Source organism: Aptenodytes patagonicus, chromosome 18 (assembly GCF_965638725.1).
Source record: "Aptenodytes patagonicus chromosome 18, bAptPat1.pri.cur, whole genome shotgun sequence".
NCBI lineage: Eukaryota > Metazoa > Chordata > Aves > Sphenisciformes > Spheniscidae > Aptenodytes > Aptenodytes patagonicus.
In genome coordinates, this window is record NC_134966.1 from 4,282,892 (window position 1) to 4,306,605 (window position 23,714).

The following is a 23,714-nucleotide window of genomic DNA, read 5'->3' on the forward strand; positions in this document are numbered from 1 at the left end:
AATTAGCGAGGAGAAGAAAAAAGCCACCACCACAAGCTGAGAAAGCTTCCGACCAAGACCTAAGGACTGCCTGTGTGCAACTCCTCATCTTGCTCTGAATGATCTTCCCGAGATTGCCTTCCCGACAGGGAAACACAGACAAATGCCTTGCCAGGATGTCTGGGAAGCCCCTGCAAGAGCGCAGCGAGCTTCCCTCCTCCAATGCCAGCCCTGTCCCCACTTTTAGTCTGGTTCCTTGTCCTTGCAGGCAGCCCGGACATGCACGCCTTGCATAAGCTGACCAGGCTCCACCTTAAAACAAATGAGGAGTTAACCACCCAGAGCGGTAGCTGTTGCAGAGCTTTGCTCTAATGACAGGTGGAGACCTTCCTCCTATGTTCCCTTACCTAGGGGGGGCTGAAATTAGGTACTGGGGGAAGGAGCCTTCACACAAAGGTAAATCTCTGCTTCGGTCAATAACACTGGCTGCCCCCGATATATCACATGAGCTTCTTTAACAAACTACATCCAAAATCCTCGAGCAAAAAGCAGTAGGAGGTTTTGCCTGGCTTGCCATGCAGCAGTAGCATCACTCAAGGTCTCAAGTGCTATTTTCTGAAATACATCATTGATTCGCCCAAATCAAACCCCATCCTTCACAACCCTCCACCTTGCCCAGCAGCTCCTGGAGCGTGGCTTGAAATGCTGACAAAGCCTTTGCTTTTTTTGGGAACCAAACCAACCTAGGGAAGTTTCAGGTTCCCCTGGAGAAGTTTTGTGCTGCTTAAATGATCTCCCTAAACACTGCAGGCTTCGAGTTACTTCGATAGGTGTGCAAGGCAACTTAAAGCGTCCTTTCAAAGGCTGGCATGCAATGCAGTACTCACTGGAACGGACCAGTAAAGCCCTTGAGTTGTTGAGGGCTGACCTTCCTCCCACACCCACCATCCTGTAGCGTTTCAGACTGATCAGATCAAACAGTCACTTCAGTCAGAAGCTCTAACTCACAGCTCACCAAAACGCTGCATTTTTGCATCTCTCCTTCCCCTCAAATACCCATGTCTGCAGAAGCCTTCAGAAACTGCTCCTGAATGGAGTGGTTTTGATACCTCATGTGACACCTTGGCTCTATGCACTGTTCTGCACAAAAGCAGCAGCTCCCAGCCAGGCGGAGCACAGGGTACGTCACCATGCGCCCTCTGCACCAAGAGGAGCTTGCCCTCGCAGCAGCACCCACCTGTGTAGAGGTCTGTGTCCGTGTACTCATCCACTTTCTTGTGCTGCAGGACGTAGTCAGACACCTTCGTCCCAATGGCAGGCTGCACATCCAGCCACTCCAGAGAGACCACGGTGCTGGAGGGCTCCACATTGGGGGAGAGCCGCAGGCTGGGCAGGAGACAGGAAAGAAACCAAGTAAGACATCAGCTCCCTTTCTGGGGAGGAATCCACCTCTACAAGCAGCACAGCCCCTGGCGGGGCTCACGCTCGTACACAGGGATGAGCAGACAGACCCACAAGGACAGGGGGCACAAGGGGAGAGCAGGCAGGTGAGCACCAAAGAGCTTCCAGTTGAAGGTCAGTTGGGTCCAGCCCACTGCAATGTGTGTCCTTACCTCCCCCTGCTCCTGGAAAAGCCTAGGTCATGCAACCCCAAATATCCCGTCTAAAGGAGCCTTCATCTCCTGGGAGAACTGCTGAACTTCAGCAGCCCCACAGGGAACCAAGGACCAGCTGCCCAGGAGCAAAAGAGAAGGGGAGGATCCAGCTTAACCTTCATGCAACCCAGCGGCGTTGAGTCTACAGGAGGGGAGGGTCCAGTCTGCATCGCCAGCGAGCAAAGGCAAGGGAGGGAGAGGAGGGGTAGGTGTGGCTGTGAATTTACCCAGCTGCAAATGAGCAAGCCTCTGATGGGTGTGAGCAAAAGCCAAAACAGGGCAGCTGTGCAGGAGCTCCTGCCTGGATCAGGGACCACGTGGGTAGGGGTGAAGGCAGAGCAGCTTTGTGCTCCTGGCTGTGCTAGTGCAAAGGCATCCGCTCCCTTTGCACCGGGGTAAATGACAAAACGAAGTATCAGGGCTATGGAGAATCCAGCTCCAAACATACGAGCCTGTTTGTTGAACTCAGGATGGGAAATGAATCCCCTCCGAGGATATTGGCTCACTAAGAAGGTGTTCTGCTCCTTGTGGTTCACTGGAGCCAGTCTTCCTGCTTTCTCAGCTAATTCCCCATCAGTTTGCTCCTGATTTGCTCTTGTTCTGACAAGCCACAATGAATTGCACCGTAATTCCATTTCTTTCAGCATTTGAAATCCCATTCTACAAGCCCTGCTAATCAGGTGATGAAAATCTATAAGGAAACCTTCCAGGGCCACAGCCGGAGCCAGGATATCCTAAAGGCATCAGTCACACAGTGAGGAGCGCTGGACTGCGGCCCCGGGGCTCGAAGGCGAGAGGAAGGAGGTGCCCGTGGGCTGAGCCTGCGGGAAAGGGGCTGGTGCTGGGGGGCCGTGACCCGCGTGAGGGGCTCGCACCGATACGTACACAGGCGGAGGGAGAGGGCTGCAGTTCGGGAGTCCGTTCTCATCGAAGGCGTTGAGGTCACACCTGCACCAGTCTTCGATAACATCGCCTTTCCCTGAGCACCAGTATGAGCTCATCAGGGCTCCCTTGAAAGCCTGATGTAAGAACAAAAAGCGTGAACAGGTGTGCTAAAGACTTGGTGAAATCCAGCCAGCGGCTCGGCTGCACGGTGCTGAGCATCAGGGGTGCGTGTGCGCAGAGCCCCGGGATCGGGAAATACAGCAGGGGGTCCTCCCAAGCTCTGCCATGGACTCTCTGCATGGCCCTGGGCCAGTCCTTTCACCTCCCTGTGCTTTAGCTCCCGCGTATCGAGTGATGCTGGTTCATCCCTGGGTGCTGCTTTTGGTGTGGGGACGGGGAGTGTCTGCACGATCCTACAGAGGGGACCTCCTCTGATGGAGGACTGAGTTGCCTGAAGAAACACAAACGTAAGCCCATTTGTGACACTGGACATTATACGTAGGGTACCTTTACACTGCTGCTGTGCACAATGAAACTCTTCCACACGGCCATCCCATAGCTGTTTCTGTCCCCGCTAAGAATAAAGCAATTCCTACATCCCCAACAACAGAGACCACTTCCATCCTTCTCATAGGTTTGTTATTCATACGAGCTGCTCTCCTGCAAGCAAATTGCCACTTTATTCACCTGTATAAGGAATACTCACAAGCAAAATAGCAGTATCTGGAAGAAAAAAAAAAAACAACCCTGTAAAATACTTGCAGGGTGTTCCCCAAACGGGCAGTCTCCCCTCCGCAGGCTGTCCCCAGCCTGACCAGGAGCCCTCCCAACCTAATGATCCCCAATGGATCCCCAGAATACCAGCTGTTCATCTGCTGGGCTCTGAGGCTGAAACACTTTGACTGAATTCCAAAAGCCCTCCAGGTCTAACCCCGCGGTGTCCTCCCTGTGCTCATCCCACAGCTCGGGGTGCTCGGTGTCGGTTCCCACGCTGCAGGACGGGGCATCCCTCACTCTGTACCCTGCTGTAGTTCAAACCGCATGGATTTACGGTGGTTTCTCCCGCTACCCTTTGCCTGTCGTGCCTAATTAAACCTCCAGCTCGGAAGACAGCGTCTCTCCCTGCACACGCACACGGCCAATGTTCAACCCAACCCTGTGAAGCCATAACGCCCTGCTAGAATAATCGTAACACCAAAACTTCTTCCATTAAAACAAACCTCTCTGTAATGCTTTTGACCTTTTAAAAGGCACATTTTGGGGTTGAAACGCCTTCACAGGTCCTCATCCACGTACAGCAGAGCTGCCAGCTTCCGCGCAGCCCAGCTCGCAGCAGCACTATTCCACCCATTCAAAGCCGCCTGCGGATGCCTGGCCCCGGCGATACCGCCCGCACTGCCAGGTTACGCCTTAAAGATAAAAACGTGCCCTTTGAGGAGGACAGGGACAGCTCCAGCGGCTGCGGCATTTAGCAGAAAACTCTAGGAAAAGCGCCATCCCGGGGAGGTTTCTGAAAAGAGGAGGTATAAATAGAGCCTGACGTCAGGGCTCCCATTGTCCGGGGTTTTGTTGCTCTCCCCAAACACCCCGAGCACCTTTAACAAGGCGCCTCGAGGCTCTCGCGTCTGAAACATTTTCTGCTTCCAGGCATTTACAAAATGGGACTGTTCCAGAAGGGAAAAAAAAAAAAAAAAAGAAAAAAAAGGAAGGGAAAAAACATGTGGGAAAGAGAGAAAATGTGACGTTATTTTATTTTGTTCTTTAGCACATAAAGGAAGCGCTGGGCTGGAAAGGGCATCGCAAAGTAATTGGAGAGCAGGGAAGACAGAGAGGAGTTTATCTGACACATGGATAAATGGCTGCAGATACACTTCTGTAGAGAGCAGCGGGTCTGTGCAGGATAGAAACAGAAAATGATGCACGTAGATGGATGGGGAAGTGTGCGCTCTCCCTAGGAAGCAGGATTAATACGTATGTTGTGGGTAGGTGTGTGCACAGACATGCACTGAGGGCTAAGACAGATGTTGGGTGATCCCTGGAAGAGCTGCAGTGTCACCCCGTCCCCAGCCCCGACCCCCGCTGCTCTGCATGCTCCCTCCCTGGTCCCTAACTCAGCTCCTCCCTGCACATCCCCAGCCCAGGGAAGAAATCCCCCGCCCCCCATCCATGCCCTTTAGCCAAATCCAATAGTCAATTCCTTCCTTCTATTTTCTTTTTTCCGCTGGTAAGTGCAAGGCTGGATGAGCAATCCCCTCTGCTCTGCCTGCCCAGCCTCGCACACATTTTAATTAGATCCTGCAGGTACCCAGCCATCATCTGCCTTGTGTCAACCTTCACACAAACGAGGTTAGCTAATCGATGCATCCTTCAATTGCACTCATTAAGGCGAGCGCACCTACGCGCACTAACCGGGTTACTTGGAGCACGGCTAGCTCCCGGTGCCGGCTGCTGCGTCCATCCGATTTCCAGCAGCCGGCTGACGCCAGGGCCAGGCTGGGGTGGCCGGGCAGCCAGGACGCACCTTCCCTCACTTTCCAGCGGGATTTCAAGCCAGTGGTTTCCAGGATTTTCCAGTTGGTGCTGGGGAGCGCATGTCAAAGGGTGGGGAAGTGGCAAGAGCGAACTGATGGGGGGAAATAGGTAAGATCGTGCAGAAAGAAGGGATGAAGCTCTCCGCACGAAGATGTTCACCATTGCTTTAGGAGGCTCTACACCCTCCGTGGGGACACCAGCCTGCTCTGTGGGGACACGCAGTTGCTCTGCAGAAACTTCAGGACAAATGGAGGGTCTCCGTGAGCTTTGAGGACTCTGGTCCTCCCAGCCCTGAAGCTAGGTACAGCTTTTGCCGTAGTTCACACACAGCCCGCCCTTCCTTCCCTCGCCTCCCCCAGCCTGCTCCAGGCTCTGGCTGCAGGGGCAGAGGCTGCTCTCAGGCCCTGGCAGAGATCAGCAGTTGAAGTCGCCTTCCCCTGCAAAGGCGATAGCCTTAACCAGCCCAGCCCCAAAGGCACGCTGCAGGCACATGCTCCTCCACAGGTGGCAACCACATGAAAACCTCTCCTTCCCTTTCTCCTTCTGACAGCGTAGCCCGGGAGGTACGGGACTGCTCACACAAACCCAGGGGAACAGCAGCTGCCACCCAAACCAGAAGCCCAACAGCACAGGAAGACCAAGAGCAATGGACAAAGGATGCAGCGAAGGTGCCGAGACCCATCCCATGGGCAGCTGTAGCCTTTGGGAGAGCTGCAGGTGGGAATGCACAGGGACCTCCCTGGTCTGTGGTAGCTGAAGCCCGCCTTCCCCTCCCACCTTGGAGCGGGCACCTCCATATCTCCTGTCCTTCCCTGCTGCCACGCTCGGAAATGTGCAGCAAACGCTCTTCTCCCTGCCAGGAGACAGCACGTACAACAAGATGATCGTCTCCAACACGACCATCTCCGCATCGGATGCTTCGCCATGATGGTCATGCCAAGCTACCAAGCTGGGAAAACCCAACAGGCTCTGCAAGCGTGAAGGGCTTCCCAGGAGCAGCCCTGCCTGCTGGGGATGGCAGAGTGGCCCCCGACGTGCCGTCCTGCGCTTGCCAACCACTCCCCGGGATCTCAACGCCCCTCTGTGCCCTAAGGCAATTTTATCTTTCATTTAAAAGTATCCAAATTGTATTGTTTCCCTGTGAGTCAGCCCATTTAGTTTATGTCCTTCAGTGCCAGAGGGGAAATTTATGAGATGAGAAACTGGCTCGAAACGTTTATTTTCTAGATGACGAGTCATGCCATTAGATATATAGCATTATGAATCATAGGAACAGCATCTAATTTGCTCTTAAAGGTATAATAGGTCTGACTCCCCCCACCCATACACACACATATATTGGATTGATAGTTCCCCCACAGGATGGCTAGTTCATTTGTTTTGACACGAGCAAGACTTACAGGACCATAAAGTCCCATCTTACCATAAGTTAAGCCTATTCATAAAAAAAATATTAGGGAAACGAATGATCAGCTAAGCACATTTGTCCTACACTCGATTGCATATGGATCTTTCTCCTGTTGTTATTTGTGCTCAGGGGGAGGCCATTTGGCCTCGTTTTATAGCTTAGACGTTCTGCAACAGAATATAGAAGAACATTTCCTTTGTCCTCTGTTAGACCTGGCTGATGGAGGGAGAAGCATTAAGTTATTTCTGACCGTGTGCTTTCTGTTGACATCCCCGGAGAGGTAAATTATAGGACATGAAGGAACCTTTCAGATCAGCATTTGCAGAACTCAGCACACACCACAGGGGCTGGTGTTTCCAGATGGGGTACTGGAAAAGGGCATGTGTTGGGTGCTTATCGGTGAACATCTGGTCTTCTCCATGGCTGGCAGGGATATGAAAATCTGGCTCAATTGAGTCTAGGTTTCTTTGTGGTTGGTATGCACACCTCAGTTTCTGGAAAAGTTAAAAAGGAAATACAGGGAAAGGAAAAAATATCCACAAATGAGCATGCAGGCTGGACAGAGATATGCTGGAGATATCAGAGAGGACCTAAAAGCTGGCAATTTGGTGCATTCTGGGTTTTGTACTAGTTTCCCTGGTCTTTGTTTGCTTGTTTGTTTTTCTTCTTCTAAATGTAGAAGGAAGGGAAGAAGAGTGGAAGCAGGCTGGGTCATGCCAGCGGACAGGCTCAGCCTCACGCCCAGGGACACGGCAGCCAACAGAGATATTGTCCCTTCCCGTTTGCAGGATGGAGGTGGTGCCTGCACACAACCACCACCTTCCCCCAGGCACAGGCAGGTGCCAGCGGAGGAGGCAGAGGGCTGCCTGGTGAGGTGCAGCCCTCTTCTGCTTACCAGCAAATCCAGTCACCCAGCCGTGCCACCCTAACACAGTGACACAACCGGGCCACTGACCAGAGCTCCCGGACACTGCCGTGCTCCAAGGAGTCTGTAGATAGCAATAGCAATACTGACTGTTCATCAAGGGAAAAAAAGACTATGGGATGTAGGCTCAAGCAGGGATTTCACAGCCTGAAAAGGATGCTACCATGATGATAGGGTGGCTGGAGGAAAAGCTTTCTATGCCCTTACGGTAATGCTCAGTGCCATTCACAGGAGACAAACGCTGCTCCTTAGTCTAGACATCTCTGGGAGGAGGGGCAGGGGGGGAAGGAGAAGGAAAACTAAGGATTTCCCAGGCCAGAGACTCTTTCCAGGATCATGCAGTTCGCGTCTGAAAGTCTGCTCCAGGTTCACGGCAAAGGAGGATGAAGTTTCCCTGCTGCTGTTGGCAGGTGATCTCATCTTGTGCTGCTCACACCCTCCCTGCCTCCGGCTGCCTGTCCCCGGGGAGCAGGATCACCAGCACTTCATCCTGGGAAGGCACATCAGCGGTTTGCCGGAAAGGTCAGGGTGCTGGCAGGGACCCAGGGTGGGCAGCATCCTGGTTTCTGTTATTTATGGGATCCGAGGGAGCAGCAGAGGACACTGTAAAACCTGGCAGCAGGGGAAATAAAAGCCTTTGCGCTGCAGCAAGAGTCCTGTCCTGGGGAGCCGGCTCCGCTTTCACACCTCGCCTACAAAGCTCCCCATTATAGCACGATCGGGGCGGTTACAATGCGGCTATTCTTCCCCTGGTAACGCGAGTCGGATGTGGGCTAGAGCTGCAGCAGGATGCTCAAGTGCGCGAGGAGGAGGAGAAGGGCCAATTAGCAGATATTAAAACAAAACAAATAAAAAACCCCACACCCCAGACCAAAACAAAAAAACTCACCTCAACAATACAAATGCTGTCCCCATTCACCCTGGCTCCCTTTCAGCTTTGGTGGTGGAAAAAGAAATCCCTGGCACCGTCTCTCCACGCCTTCAGGGGCTGCTTCGGGGAAGCGGCGTATGTGCAGGGAGGATCGTTGTCCTCCAGTAGCTCTGCCGCCTGGTGCTATATGGGGGATCAAAGTGAGCCTAGGGCCTCGAGGACGCCTCTTGCCCTGTCCCCATAGAATCCTGCAAAACTTCACCCTCCTCCTGCCAGGCCCACATGGGCGGAGGACATCAGGAGAATCAGCCCCGAGATAGAGGGCAATGGGAAGGGCCCAGGTATCTGCCCTGCTGAATGGGGGTTCAAGGGGTACAGCCGAACTCTTCCCTGAGAAATGAGCCTCAGTTTGACTTCTCCAGCCCCTGCCTCCTTTTCCTCCTCCACCTCTGTCCCTTCTCCTCAGGTGTACGTTCCTCCTAGTCCTGCTCAAGCCTAGGACCGATCTCCTCCAGGTATGTCTCTGGTCTCCACTTACAGAGGTTTGCTTCCCTACGGGCTAAACCGGGACAGCTGTATGGACAACATTTACCTAACAGAGTCAAAGGCTCTTCTCCTAGGCATAGTCATAATTTCAAAGCCAGCAGCAGAGCCCGGACATTGCCCGACAAGGCAAACTCCTGCTGCAGGAGCAGGGGGTCTTGGGGCGCCAGCACCAGGATCCTGGATTTCTCAGGTGTGCTCTTTTCCATCTGCTCTGCCCTTCGAGGGCAACATCGACACTGAAGTGGGTGTCACAGCACCAGCAATACACTTGGATACTCCAGCTCCTTGCCCAGGGGCTGGAGACCTGCAATGGCGAGCTCAGTCCGCAGAAACAAAGGTGGGCCCCCCACCGCCCTGACGGACGGGCGGTGATGGATGTACGATGGATGCATTTCACCCCATTGTGGGCTCTTTAGAGCCTCCATCCTGGTAATTCAGGGTTGGTGTAAGTGCACAGAAGTGCTCTGGGTACGCAGCCAGGGCACGGCTTCATTGCACTATGCCTTACCAACAGCAAGTGAGAGACAACCTTGACCCTGAGACCCAACCAAGAACCACCAACAGAAGACATCAAAACCAGCTACGCTTTGCACTTCTGCTGAAATACAACCATCGGAGCAAGCGAGCAGCAAGGCCACGGAGATCAACTGGACCCAGGAGGAAAAGCAACACCAGTTTGTGCAGCTCCCTCTGAAACTGCCACCAGCACTTTGCCATCATCTGTGCAAGATAATCATCCTGCCCGCTCCGGGGGGAGGAAGGACACGTGATCCCATCATCATCAGCACATCCTCGGAGCGAGCTGAGAGGAAGTAGTTTGAAGGATGGAGGATGGGATGGATGAAAGAGGAGCTTTCCCCTCTCTTTGCCCCTGCTTGCCTTCTGGTCTGTGATAACTCAGCTGCCCATCTGTCTGGGCTTGGGCAGTCGCTGGAGCCGGCACAGCACTCCCCTGGGACACAAGCACAGGCTGGGCACACTCGCTGCCCGCAGCTCCCCTGGTCCTCACTCCCAGCGCCCTGGCCAAGGGGACACCGAAGCGCTCAGTGGTGGCCATGCTCTGCTCAGCAAGAGATGGGGCCAGCAGGTGCTCGCAGGCAAGGAGTGGGAAGGAGCAATGGGGAATTTTGGTCCAACCTTGAGAGCTGCCGTCCCAGCGGGTGACCCAGCAGGGGCTCTGCAGGCCCCCGGCACGTAGGCACTGCTGGCGCAAACACACTGTGGTCCATGCACAGGCAGTGAAGCAGCTCTCACCGCGAGCCCCGCCGAGGTCCCAGCCTTGCGCTGGGCTCCTGCCAAGGCCGACGGGGCCGACAGCGTGGGGACGTGCCCCCCAGCAAGCCCCACACCCCCTCCACACCGCGGGCTGGGTCGCGTGTGCTGCGAGGAGGCCACGGCTGCAGGCAAACACCGAGATTACTCAATTTTCAAATTAAATCAAGGTCCTAGGGGTCTTCTAAAAATCCAAGCTCCATGTCCATTTGTCTCCTTAAATACAAACAGGGGTTTGAGTCCATTTCCCACTAGGAGTGAGATTGATCTCTCCTGCCCCCCTTCCCTGAGCCCCCCTCGCCACGCCACCCTCTAAGCACTTCTGCAGCTGGCCAAACTGCTCCGTGGGAGCGGCTTTGTGTTTGTTTCGGGGGGTTTTTGAGGAAAGGAACAGACCACAAACAGGAGGGACCACACTGATGAACATGCCTGCCCCTTTCCTCCCCACTGCTGACCACAGCTGCCCTGCGGCCCTGGCCATGCACGTGGGCATCCCCGTCGAAGGTGCTCCCATCCCCGTCGAAGGTGCTCCCAGGTGCACCGAATCTTCCAGGTCTCGGTGCCGCTCCCCGGGCTGGTGCTGGCAGTGGGAGGGAGCGGGGGAAGCAGGGCATCCCCACTCCTCCCGGTGCCTCTCAGGGTTAGCTGCCTGGCTCACCTTCCCGCAGCCCAGTCCAGGGAACATGGAGGTCTACAGAATATGCAAACCTGGGGTCTCGCTCTCTCAGCCCGTGCCCTTTGGTGGACTCCAGGGCTATGCTGGGCAGTAAGAAGTATGTTGCCCATCCCATGGGGTGAGGGCAGGTGGGAATATGTTGATGGTGGAGGAGGAAGGCCACCACAGCCTAGCACTCTCACCGGGGTGACGTGCGACTCTCCTCTCCTTTGGCTCCAGGACGTTCACTAGAGGGAACCAGCCAGGGTCACCACGTCTCTCTTCTCTCCCATCACATGCACTCAACAGCATCCTGCCCCCGAGGTGTTGGGGGCATTTTGCCAGCAGAAAGCCCCACAGCGGTTAGAAACTCTTTGCTGTTGGGCCTGGCCAGCCACTGACACTGGTGGAGGTTTCTTCCACAGTCCTGCAGCGGAGAATCTCCTCCAGCTTCAGCTGGACGCAGCAGTGGAGGGACCGCTGCTCTGACCACACTGTGGTGTCTGCACTGCTGCAGAGCACAAGTGAAGCAGAAGAGAGATGCGGACAGACGGCATCGATCAAAATAAGATGCAGGTTCCAGAGACATCCAGAGAAGTCCCTGCCAAGGTCACAGCTTCTCTGTCTCTTTATATCTCTTCAACTCATGTTGTGAGCATTTAGACTGAAGAGCAACGGAGCTATAACAGCAATGGTGCTATAAACCTACTTGGACTAGTTTAATCTCACCAGCTGACTGGGACCGGCGGAGAGAGGACTCCAGCATTGCCTTTGTTCCAGCAAGCAGTCCTTCCTCTGTGAAATGTTCCACCCACAGCCACATCAGCCATGACTACTATGAAAAAGCCATTCAGCAAAGCCCTTCAAAAGGTGCTTGGACTGTCAAACACATTTCCTTGACCCTGGGAAGCTCCTTGCCCACCCCAGCACTGTCAAAGTCCCCAGCCAGGCTGCAGCTATCAGCGACCGTGCAAGTTCTCTGACCAGCGCCGCTAAACCACGGGGGGAAACAGAAACACCTCCTAGCAGGGGCTCAATCCATAAAGTTCTCATTGCATGCAAGAAGGAAAAGAGGGGCCATCAGTAACTGGCAGTGCCCTGCTCTGGGCACCCGAGACGCTGTTCCTCCCCACTGCTGGGAGCAGGAGCGATGCTCGCGCAGGACTGGGGAGACAGACCAAACCCCTGCTGATCACACACAGCTGAGCGTTTCATTAAGCTCACAGCACAAGTGCCTCCGGACAAACGTTCCCTGGGCAGCAAAAGGCAAAACCTGACTCCTGGAGCCCTTCTAAATTTCAAGCCCTTGCTTCAAAGCAAGAAGAAAACAGCAGTTCCCAATGACATGGAAATAGTTTTCCAACTTAATTTCACGTGGGCAAAGCAATATATTTTCACCTAATCTCCCTCTTGGAAATGGTCAGTTTTAGCTGAAATCAAACATGCACGCATAGAGAAATCGCAAATCAGCCCAAGGCAGACACCCAGCATGGAAACTTAAACCCCAGCACTTAAGAGTCTGGCAAGGTCATCAGCAAGCGAGAACATGGCCTTGTACCGTGCAGTAGTTGTAAATTTTAAAAAGTGCATAACTCACGGCACTGAGGAACATGAAAAGACAAACCTACCAAAAAAACCTACACATACTGAAGTGGGCAAAATGTCTTTATTTGTGTCTTGCCTCATCTCTGCTGCTAGGCTTATAAGGGAAAACTTTCAGCAAACTCTATAGGAGTTAGTATCCACCTCATTAACGACCTGGCTTTCTCTCTTTACATGTGTGTTATTATCTATGTGGACATATATGCAAAGTGAAAGATCTTCATTATTTACAATATATGTTTAGTACTGTGGGGGAATTGGGATCTGCTTGCAGTTCCTATAAGGTCAGCATTTGCTGTATCGATTGAGTATTATCCACATGAACGGGCAAAAGCAGGCAGGGGAGCGCTCAGCTGTGGATGCTGTGCTCGGAGGTGCAGGACTTGGCTCAGCCCAGGCATCTGCAAATCTTGTTGATACCACAGGCAAACGCCACTCTGCTAGTGCCTGGGACCTCCCCCAGGCCTCCTACTTGATGCTGAAAAAGGACATTTCATCATCCAGACTGTAGATGAGATGCTCCTGATGGCACCTGCCCTTTAGGAGCCTATCTCGGTGCGCAGAGCGAGGTAGCGGTTTAAGCCGGCGGCTTTCCGGCACGCTCGCAGTGGATCAGGGCACACTGCTGGGTCTCGGTGACAGCGTGATGCCCTCGTAGTGGTGGCAGCTTCCCACCGCCCCTAGACCCCTTTCCCTTTCGTGGCCACCCTCCCTCTCCACTCACGGGGGAAGGCGAGGGGAAGGCCATGGCCCTGCCCCCATAGGCACCCCTCGTCCCAGAACTCACGATGCCACGAGAGGCATGGGGGCACGTTCTCACACAGGCAGCGCCAACCCCGCACCAAACCATCCTCTCCAGGGCATGGGCATGGCTACCGCCAGCTCCATCTCCTCCAGAGAGGCAGGTGCAGCTTTGCCCAGCCCAGGCCGCCCGGCAAAACCTCCAGTGCCGAGGCGAGGTTTGTGCCACGGTGGCAGCGAGCCCCTCCGGCATTACAGCCCCCAGGCACCGGGACTCGTCCCTGCCCACAGGGCCAAAGGGCAGCAAGGGGAGGAGAGGGAGAGATATAAATATCCTGCAGGGGAGATGCTGATGGAGAGAAGGGTGAGAAGCAAGCTGGGGAGGAAGGCATGGAGGGAGCAGGACAGCGGATCAGATGAAGGTTTAAGAAGCGAGCAAGAAGGGAAAAGGAAAGTGCTGGAGCTGATGCGAGAGAAGGGATTCATGTTGAGGGAATGGGAATGGCCAGGAAAGAGAAGGGACAGGGAAGGCAAAAAGCACTCCCTGTGTCCTGCTGCGGCAGGATGGCCTTGGATGGGCTGCAGGGACAGGGGGGATGAGAGGCCCTGCCATCAAGAGAAGCCCACAGCCAAAATGAGACCCAGTCCAGCCGCATGCCAGGGGTCAGAGAGGACAGCGTGCACCCACCTGCGCCCCCCCCTCCAGGACCCACCACTGTGGATGGAGCAAGGTGACCTGTCCTGGCACGCGCTGCTCACTGACAGCTCCTGGTGTCCCCGTAGCACCTGCTCCGGCAGTATCCTCCGTCCTGCAGCCGCCCGAATCCCTCACCCTGCCACCTCCAGCCCCAGCACCGCTAATCGAGAGCGCCCTGGGGTGAAGGGGGGGCAGACTCACACACAGCACCCTTGCACAGACAGGCTCCCCGTGGGTGCCCCTCCACCTCTGGGTGAGCAGGTGGAGGGAGGAGGAGGAGGAGGAATGCATCGAACGCAGCCCTCTGGAAGACAACTGGGGATTCTCTTGTTTGGTTGCTTCATTGGGGTTTTGTTTGTTTGCGTGTTTGTTTGCTGGTTTTCCCGGCGCCTCAGCAGAAAGCACAATGCGGGCTGTCCTCCAGCTGCAGCTGATGGGGCCAGCCCTCCGCATGAGCCAGGGGAGGGAGGGAAGGAGGCTGCTGCTGGTGAAACACAGGCTCCAGCTCCCCAGGACAAGGAGGCGCCCCAGGCGAGCCCGGCAGGGCAGGCAGCGTCGGCAGGGCTGGGGGGACAGACGAGGAGGAGGAGGGGACCTTGCAGCCAGGGCCAGAGAGGCAGGGTGGCATTGCCACCTGGGCACAGGGCTAGGAAGGGGAGCTGGTGGTGAGCAGGGTCCGTGGAGATCCCCCAGATCCTGCTGGGCTCTGCTTCCTTTCGCTGTTACCTCTTCCCCGCTGGCTAACTTACCTCTCGTACCCCAAAAGGAACTGTCTTCTTGCAGATTGCTGCTGGGAAGCGCATCTTTCTTGCCTGAAGGAAACCAAGTTTCTCACTGCTCTCCCTGTACCCGTGATGCCTCATCCCAGCCCTGCCTTGGACATGCTGATAACGGCAGGTCAATGTCTACACAAGAATTGCCGAGTGGGAAGAGCAGGCATGGGTGAGGAAAGAACGCAGGATGGTAAAATAGTGGGAGAAAGGGAGTTTGGGGAAAAGAGCTGGAAAGAGAGAGGAACCGAGGTATGGAAGTCAGGCATGGCTGCATGGAGGAACCAGGAGAGTTGATAGATGGGAAAGCAGGAACAAGATCAAGAGGTAGACAAGGAGGGACAGTCCCCATAAGGGACTTGGGCGCCAGGAGAAGCACGGGGTCTCTTTTGCCTGTGGATCTGGGAAGGGGAGAAGCATCATTCCTGGTGGTCACACCTCCATGTGCTAGGATTGCTTCCTGACCTGCAGCCCTGTGTGTCCTACCCACAGCTGCTGTGCACTGGCTCACTGCAGGCATCTTTATCAAGTGCAGACTCAGTGCTAATAAGTGACTTTAAGCAGATCTGTCATTTTTGGACTTGGGATTGGGGTTAGAGGGCTGCGGAAGGGGGTGGGGGGGCGGCAGCGAACTGAACAAGTGGGAAATCAATCTCCATAGGATTAACACTGAAGTTCTTGCAGGAAGCAGAGGAGCCCAGCCCCAGGGAAGGGTGACCTCCAGCTTGGCTGGTCCCTCCTGGAGTAACAGTGACCTCCTGTGGCTGCGGGACTGTCCCAAGGGGCTGGTTATTCCCTCCCTCTGCACCGTCACTTTGCAAAGCCCTGCAGGGCTTTGGCCACCCCTCGCACAGCTATGGCTGAGATCGCAGAGCCAGGAGTGAAAGTCCCAAGACCCCTCCGCAGGACTCATCCTGCACACCGGTGTCTGCTATGGGTGGACGCCAGGAATGACCGTGGCCCCAGCTGCTTACAGCATTGCCTTCACTGTACTGAAGGCAGAGAGACACAGGTCTGCGAGGGCTGTAGGTGGTGGGCAGCAGGATCTGCCAGCTCCATCGCTGACACCATCCTGAAGCGTTCCCCACAAAACATGCACACAAAAACACTGCCCTGTTCCGGGGAACCCAACATTTATGCAGAGACTGAGGAAGGCAGACTTGAGAGGTGACTAAGGCAGGATCATAGTGGTGGAGCTGGTCCGTCACCGGCTCACTCACCTCCCTGGTATCGTTGTCCTGGATCAGAGCGTACAGAGGCACCACTCGGTTGATCTCCAGCAGAACTGGCGTAGGGCTGAGCTGCTCCTTGCCGGGGCGCCGGCACAAATGGCAAGTGGATGGGCAGCGCCCTTTCTCCTCGCAGTGAATCTCCACACCTGAGATGAGGTGGTCATCAGACAGCATCTGTGCTGTCAGCAGGCCTGAGAGATAGGTGATGAAGGGCATGGATTTCAACTCCTTCTTGTTCCCAAGCTCAGTTGTTTCTGGTTTAGGGAGAGGGAAGAAACCAAACAACATTAAATAAATCTCAGCACAGTCATCTTCCCAAACCCAAACTTTGCTGCAGCCAGGATAAACGCAGCTGCTGAAGGTGTAGGGCATGTGGGAGCAGGAAACCAGAAAGGTCAAGGAGAGAAGGAGAAAAACAGGACTTGCGGGTCACTGCTTGGGAGTGGATAGAAATTGTGAGCATTTCCAGACAAGCACTTCTAGAGCGACAGAACTGATCGTGTTCTCCTTCTTCTTTTTTGTAACTTGTATATTCACCTTCTGCACTTCAAAATGAAACAAAACCACCCAAGTATATCTTCCTTGCCAAAAAAGAAACCTCTCCAAAGGGACCAGGTTAAAGACCTGAGTGCCCTCACCCCCGCCCCAACGCCAGCCCTCTCTAGTCCCTGTGGTGCTTAGCTCTCTCTTTTGGGTGACACGTTATCCAGGGCACTGAGGTGGACCCAAAGAAGGCTGCAAAGAGACTACATTGTGGGATGAAGCCCCTTGGCAGAGGGGGTAAGCGGGTACCGGAACAAACTCACCGCACGGGGAATAGACGGAGGCGTTACCAAAACCAAACTGTCAACACTCTGCTTTCAGGAAATATTCAGGCCTTTGAAACCCATTGTGAAACTTCCTGGTGGTCTTAACCACAAGGCGATAAACCCGGAGAGCCTTACTTTGTTCTGCCTTGGTCCAAACGCTCACTAAGGACAAAGAAAGTATCGCACCTGGTGATACCCTGAACAAAGGAGACAGGACCCCATTTTTATCCTGTACACTTCTATTTAAACTCTTTATCTCTAGACACTCCTCTTGGGTTGATCCAAGAAGGAAGGCCCAACCTTCATAGCCTGGTGATGGGCCTACAGAAGAAAAGCCTTTCTCCATCCCATGCCCGAATGAGGCTCCCAACACCATAAGCTGGACGGCTGTTGCCTCCAGCAACAACTTCCCGGTCCCAAGAAGATGCTGTAGAGGAACGAGGACTGTCTCAATGCCCTTGGCTTGCAGTGACATGCAGCTGATCTGGCAAGGCACTAGTCAATTAGAAATACAAGTAAACACAGTATTCATTCATGACTCCCGAAGCCCTTCAGGCTAGGGACAGCCCTTCCCTGCTGTCTGGCTGTCAGTGGACACTTCTGTGCGCAGGATCAAAGCTGTCACGGGAAGAACGAGCAAATTCCAGCCAACCTGTCTTTCAGTGGGATAAAAGGGGGGCAGTTGCTAAGATAAATTAAAACAAGGCTGTGAGGAGATGTCTCAACATCTAGGGAGACACCGGGGTACACAGACATGGAAAACGACAGTTGGAGCTGGTTCTTAGAGAGATTGTTTTCTGGAAGAGCAGCTCCAGGCAACTTCAAGCCTCGTAAGGAAAAGCCATGAAGCCATGATAAATTGGGTGGCTCAGAAAGAGCGAAGCTACTATTTCTGTATCAGAAATAGTGTGGCCAGCAGGAGCAGGGAAGTGATCGTGCCCCTGTACTCGGCGCTGGTGAGGCCGCACCTCGAATACTGTGTTCAGTTTTGGGCCCCTCACTACAAGAAGGACGTCGAGGTGCTGGAGCGTGTCCAGAGAAGGGCAACGAGGCTGGTGAGGGGTCTGGAGAACAAGTCTGATGAGGAGCGGCTGAGGGAACTGGGGTTGTTTAGCCTGGAGAAAAGGAGGCTGAGGGGAGACCTCATCGCTCTCTACAACTACCTGAAAGGAGGTTGTAGCGAGGGGGGGGTCGGTCTCTTCTCCCAAGTAACAAGCGATAGGACGAGAGGAAATGGCCTCAAGTTGCAGCAGGGGAGGTTTAGATTGGATGTAAGGAAAAATTTCTTTACTGAAAGAGTGGTGAAACATTGGAACAGGCTGCCCAGGGAAGTGGTGGAGTCCCCATCCCTGGAAGTATTTAAAAGACATGTAGATGAGGCGCTTAGGGACATGGTTTAGTGGGCATGGTGGTGTTGGGTCGACGGTTGGACTCGATGATCTTAGAGGTCTTTTCCAACCTCAATGATTCTATGATTCTATGATTCTACAAGGCGATACCATGAGCCTCTGCTCACTTCTGGGTAAGAGTAACTTTTTTTTAACATCGCTACTAAACTACATTTAGAAGAGAAAGAAGGAGATGACTGACACTTCTGGGCTGCAAAGCTTCTTCACCAGAGCTCAAGCAGTGATTTCAGCAATCCTCCATGGGGAAGGAAGTTTTGGAGTCATGCTTTAAAGGAGAACATGAACATAGAGCTGAAGAAAAAGTGGAATCAGTTATCTCACGATTGGCAATAGAATATCAAACCTTCTTCCCCGAATTATTGGCTTTATAGCTAAGAATTATAGATCACTAGTATCAAATGCCTGGATGTGTCCTTAACACAGGCTATGGCTTAGCCTAAGCTTAGCTAAGGCTTGTCTGGAGATGTGGTGCACAGTTTCAAGCCTTTCTAAAAGGCTTTCTGAAAATCATTGTTCAAATCACGCATATAGGCTTCCACCAACACCTGGAAGAAGACCTGGAGACAGCCCAGGGTGGACGGGCAGCATGGTCCAGCTGCTGGAGTACTGCTCTGGGAATGCCTCGTTGGAGGCTCCTTTCCAAGCTGTCTGCTCTGTGCTTCTCCCCCCGTGTCACCCGTCCTCTCTGCGCTGAAGCACGGGGCACACAATGCAGGTGGACACAGCGCTTGTGGGCTCAGGTGCTCTTCGAGGGCAAACAAGCAGTAAGGAGTGGGACGAATAAGCAGGAAGAGCAACCTCCCTTCGTCCTCCTCAGTTATGGTCTGTGTTTGCAAGGAGCAAGCTGAGGCAAGTAAGGAGTAAAATAAACCTCTGAGCAAGAAGTTTCCTCTGCAGGAGAGTGCTAACACCGGGGGCACCCAGCTTGTGTGCTCAACAGTCTCCCTGCATTGCCCCGCACTGAGGGACAACCCAACTGATGCAGCTGTAAGAGCTTAGACTCAAGTGTTTGCATTAGCTGCCCCATGGAATACAGATGAAGCTCCGTGCAGCGGTGCTCCACCGGACACGTCGCCTTGGGGAAGGTGAGGACATGGCTTCCCTGCAAATGGTGGGCTAGACAAGGAGAGCTGTCCTCCAGCATCCACCCTGACAACACAGCCCCGTTAGCAAGAAAAGAAAATGAACCTGTGCTCATCCAACATATCCTGCACCACCCGCTGCCTCCTTCGCCTGTCGCTCCCAGGAAAGGGCACCGTAACTGGGGGTGGTGGAGGTGGTGGTTTCAAGAGCTCTCCAAAGGGACTGGCATGAAAGTGAGGGTTCCTCCTTTCTCCTGAAGGAAACCCAGATGGAGGAAAGCCATTTCAGGAGCAGCAGTCATCAAATGGAGCTGCACAGGGGAAAGCATAGATGTCTGCAAATAAAGTAAGGTAGAAAACTGTGTGAGCAGCGCAGCTCCCCTTCCATAGCAGCCACGCACTCAGCAACAGAAGATTAACCGTGGAGCCTGGTGACTCGTGGCAGGCTTGTCAGCAGAGCAGACTTCATAGGTAAGGTGGAAACGGCTGTCTGCATTTAATCCTCTTTGGAACAGTTGAAGCCCCAGTCACTTTGGGGAAAAGGATTGCTTTGTAGACTGGATTCCTGGGGAGGTAAGGGGTTACTGTAGCCGAGCTTACTGGTTCAGCATGCTGCTGAGGGATCCACGGTGTTCCCTTGTACCGAAAAGGCTCTGGGTACAAGTCCAGAGGAGGAAAATGAAATAGGACATGGCTCAGCAGAGGGAGACGGGCTTCACTGCCAAATTGCCAGCTCTCATCCAGAAGAGCACTTGGAAGTCATCAGCACTGGATAGCAATTCCTGGTAGCTTTTGTGGAATGAGCTTTGGGGCTTAAGTACAGTCCTAACCAAATAATCGCCCCGTTTCTGCTATTAAAACCTATCTGAGAGTGCCAGTTGCACACCCTGCTTGTGAGCCAGCTCCTGAGCTGGGGAGAGGCAGCGAGGAGGAACTGCTGTTCCTCATCTCCTTGCTCCAGAGGGTGGAAAGCATCAGCTCCAAGTGCCTTCAGGACTGCACTCATCCCTAGATAGCTGGCGATTTCCTTGATGGAGACTGTGCTTCCTTCTCTTCCCACCCACATCACCCACCACCTGCAGCATCTCACAGAGGAGTTCTTCAGATCTGGGAGGTATTTTCCCCCAAAACACACTCCTTTATTCCTGGACCTGCCGTTGCAACTGTAGCCCCGGGAGAAGAGATCGAGGTCCCTCTGTCTCCCTCTCTCCTACCTCTGAGATGAGTTTTGGTTATTTGCTCAGCTGCCTGCACGCAAGGAGGGGGCTGAGGAGCCAGCCCGCTCTCCCCACGGCAAACCCAACAGTGAGCTGGAGAAACCCCGCATATTCCTGGAGGCTCGGTCTGGCTTTTATTACTTAGTCGCTGTACAGCGTTCGTCAGCGCTGAGGCCCAGCTGACTGGCTTCTTCTCGAACGAAAATACGGATGGCCCAACCCTATTCCTGATTAAGTCAAAGGAAGTTTTTGCCGTTGGATTGGAGAGAATCAGAACCAGACCCTGCAACGTATCACTGCAATGCCATCTCCAACTGCCAGCAAAGCCAACAGAAACACTCCTGCTGTCTTCGCTGCAAGCTGGGTCCAGTCCACAGTAAGTAAACCCAGCTTTAGCGTTCAGGTCCACATTGCACGAGCCCCATGCAGAACTGGATAACCTCCCAGGGCACTCAGATTGCTCTTGCAAAGCCTCTGCTTGGCTCCCAGGGAAGGGCTTTGCAGGTGACCACTGCTGGGGTGCTCCAAAGGTCCCATTCTGGCAGGAGGATGAGGCTTGGCTGCAGGGGCTGCAGTGCAGCAGCAGCGAGGATAGAGGGATTCCTTATCAGCCCTCGCATCTGAACATGCTTTCCCAACGCTGCTGGTGACTCAGTTGAATCCTGGCAACATCTGTTTGGAAGCACAGCGCCACGGATGTGGTTAGACGCATCACGGCAACTTGTGGGAGTTATTAGGTTGTTTGTTTGTCTGAAATATGTATTTAAAAAAAACACAACAACACAGCAAAACAAATAAAATAACAGCCTTCCGCTAAGCGTCAAGCCTTGCGTAAGAAAGGGAGGATGAGCAGTGCAGGGTGTGCAGAGGTACCGCTCGCCTGTTGGGGTGCCTGGCCCTGTCTCCGTGCTCCACCAGGATTTAATAACCCCACAGCACGAGGTGACTGCCTGCACAGCGTGCAGGGGTCCCTGCTCGGGAGGCAGCAGTTGCAGATGTGGGGAAATGCTTCCAGCATTACCAGCAGCACCTCCTAGTGCTTGGACAGGAGGGAAGCACGATAACGCCACTACTATAACAATAACAAAAGCATAATACCTAATTCTTTTGTATTGGAGTGCTATTTTGTCTTGAGAGCTCCCAGGAGATGATGGGTTTGCTAGTGGTCCAGCATTTTATACAGCGCCTCTTCCAAAAGATCCCAAGTCATTCCAAAACTGGGAATCACTCCACTTACCACAAGAATGCAGCCACATCAGGGGTAGGATGTGGTAGCTCTTCAACAGCAGAAAATCTTGGAACAAGGAGAGGAGAAGGCTCTCCAGCTGAAGCCATAGAGGGAACGTCAGGAACAGACCCAGGTAGGGATTCCTCCAGGCTCAACAGGTTAACCCTGCCGACACCGACGGCTGCTCAGCTGGGCCTGACTTAGGACCTGGGTTTTGCATTTCGTGCAAGGAAGATGTAATTCTGGTCCACCTCCCCTTTACCTCACACTCCGGCTGGACAGACCTAGTGCCACCATGGGCAGGGCAGCAGGGATTTACGGCCAATACACATCTGCTGGCACAGGCTGCCCATTTATTACCTGGTGCAATAATGCCCCATTTGTTGGCAAATCCATCGAAAGGGAGTTAGAAAGAAAATCAATAGATGTGTTTGCCTGGGAATTTCTCTTGCAGTGAGATATTGTCAATGCGGTAACCAACAGGTCTATGAAGAGTTTGGACAGATTTAACGCTGCCCGCTGTTAGCGATGGGCAATCACTGCTCGGGGCTGCTCGGAAGGTGTGAGAACAATGTCCAGGGGAGCCAGCAGCGCTCCTCTGTCACACGCATGCATGTGTGCAAGAAGCGTGGTGCCAGCCCCTGCTGCTGCCCAGGAAATGCCGTACCGGCAGTGGCTCAGGCCAGCTGTGCCAAACCGCCAAACAGCCAGGAACGCCTGTGTCCCTGGGGCTCACACGTGGGCTGGGGCAAGAGAGGGCTCACCTAGGAACCGCTAGCCGTCTTTTGGGGGAATGCAGCCGTCCCGTGGCATGGCATCCCGTGTGGGAACCCTGGGTGAAGGCATGACTACAGCCTGTCCGGGAGGGACGCAGCACGCGAGTGCAGACCCCAGAAGCGTGCACGCTGGGGCTTGCAAGCAAGCGCAGGCGCGCGCCCGTGGGACACCTCCGCTGAGCCCCCCGGAGCAGCTGGTGGGGCGGCGTGGGGCCCTGCCACCGGTGTGGCTGCGGGGCAGTTGTGGCCACCGTGGTCCGTGAGGACCTGCTGCCCTCTCGTGGCATCGCGGGAGGATGGCTCTCGGGCTGGAGATCCTGCTACCGCGCGCTCTGTCGCTGTCACCCCACAGCCCCTCTGCGGGGACCTCCGGGGCCTCATCCTTAGGGGAGCCCCATGCCTCGGGAAGACAAGTCTGGCAACCCAAATGTGTAACATCCCTGAGTGCCAACATGTGATGACCTCCTAAACGTGATGGTTTGTGACCCCTTTTCTCCCTCCATTGCGTCTGGAGAGCCCCACACTGCCAGCTGCCCGCCTGTACACCCCCGGCAGCCTCCCTCTGCAAACCCCCCTCTCCCTGCCGAGGCTCTGTCTGCTGCTCCCAGCTGATTAACGTAACTCAAACACAGAACCCTGCGGACTCCGAGTGCCCCAACGCCCAACCGCAAGGAGTGGCCAGAGAGCCGCACCGTCGTGCTTGTGGCTCAGCGGCACGCGTGATCCCTGCCTGCCCACGGGAGCCCCTCTCCCCTGGGGCTGATCCCAAAGGTACCGGCAGAGAGAAATCCAGAAGCAGACCATCTCCTCTGCCCGCAGGTTGGACAGGCAGGCTCTGCAGTAACCTCAGCTTCAGATGAGAAATTTACAGACTTGCAAGCCTGTGATATTAAGAAAAAAAAAAAAGGAGGGCTTTGAGACCACTGATGAACCTCTATTAAAGGGGACGGTGCAGGCATCACCGGTGAGCTCGCTTTATCAAAGGAACTGGCTCTGCAGAGCCCTGCACTGTCCTCACTGCCACCCCGCTGCCTGCGCCAGCTCTCTCAGGAAGAGCAACTGAAGCCCTGCCCTGCTCATCCGACCCTCAGCAGCATCTCAGTGCTCGCCCCCCTGCCTCTGAGCCACTACGGTCCCCCAAGGACGGCTCCATGACCCTCCAAATCGCTGCTGCCGCCCCCCGTGGGCTGCTGTGTCAGACCCATATTGTCAGCTGGCTCCCTCCCTGCTCCAACGCACCCGCACGCCCATTTCATAGAATCATTAAGGTTGGAAAAGACCTCTAAGATCATCGAGTCCAACAAGGGGTGTCCAAGATCTACCAAGCCCTGCCGGCTGGATGGCTGCCAGCGTGGGGCAGCCCCTCGGGACGCGCCACTCTGCCAGGGGGTCGGGGTTCACAGCCTCCCCATCCTTCCTCGTC

General features: G+C 54.4%; 1 protein-coding gene across 3 annotated transcripts in view; it reads right to left on the bottom strand.

The window, feature by feature from the left end:
• ASTN2 (astrotactin 2) overlaps positions 1-23,714 on the bottom strand; it is a 364,218-nt gene that overhangs the window by 91,122 nt on the left and 249,382 nt on the right. For all 3 annotated transcript variants that reach the window (XM_076355678.1, XM_076355679.1, XM_076355680.1), the window contains 3 exons: positions 15,759-16,024; positions 2,520-2,653; positions 1,217-1,365 (listed from right to left, as the gene is read on the bottom strand). In XM_076355678.1, coding sequence (XP_076211793.1) covers positions 1,217-1,365; positions 2,520-2,653; positions 15,759-16,024 — 549 coding nt within the window. The remainder of the gene's footprint in view (positions 1-1,216; positions 1,366-2,519; positions 2,654-15,758; positions 16,025-23,714) is intronic.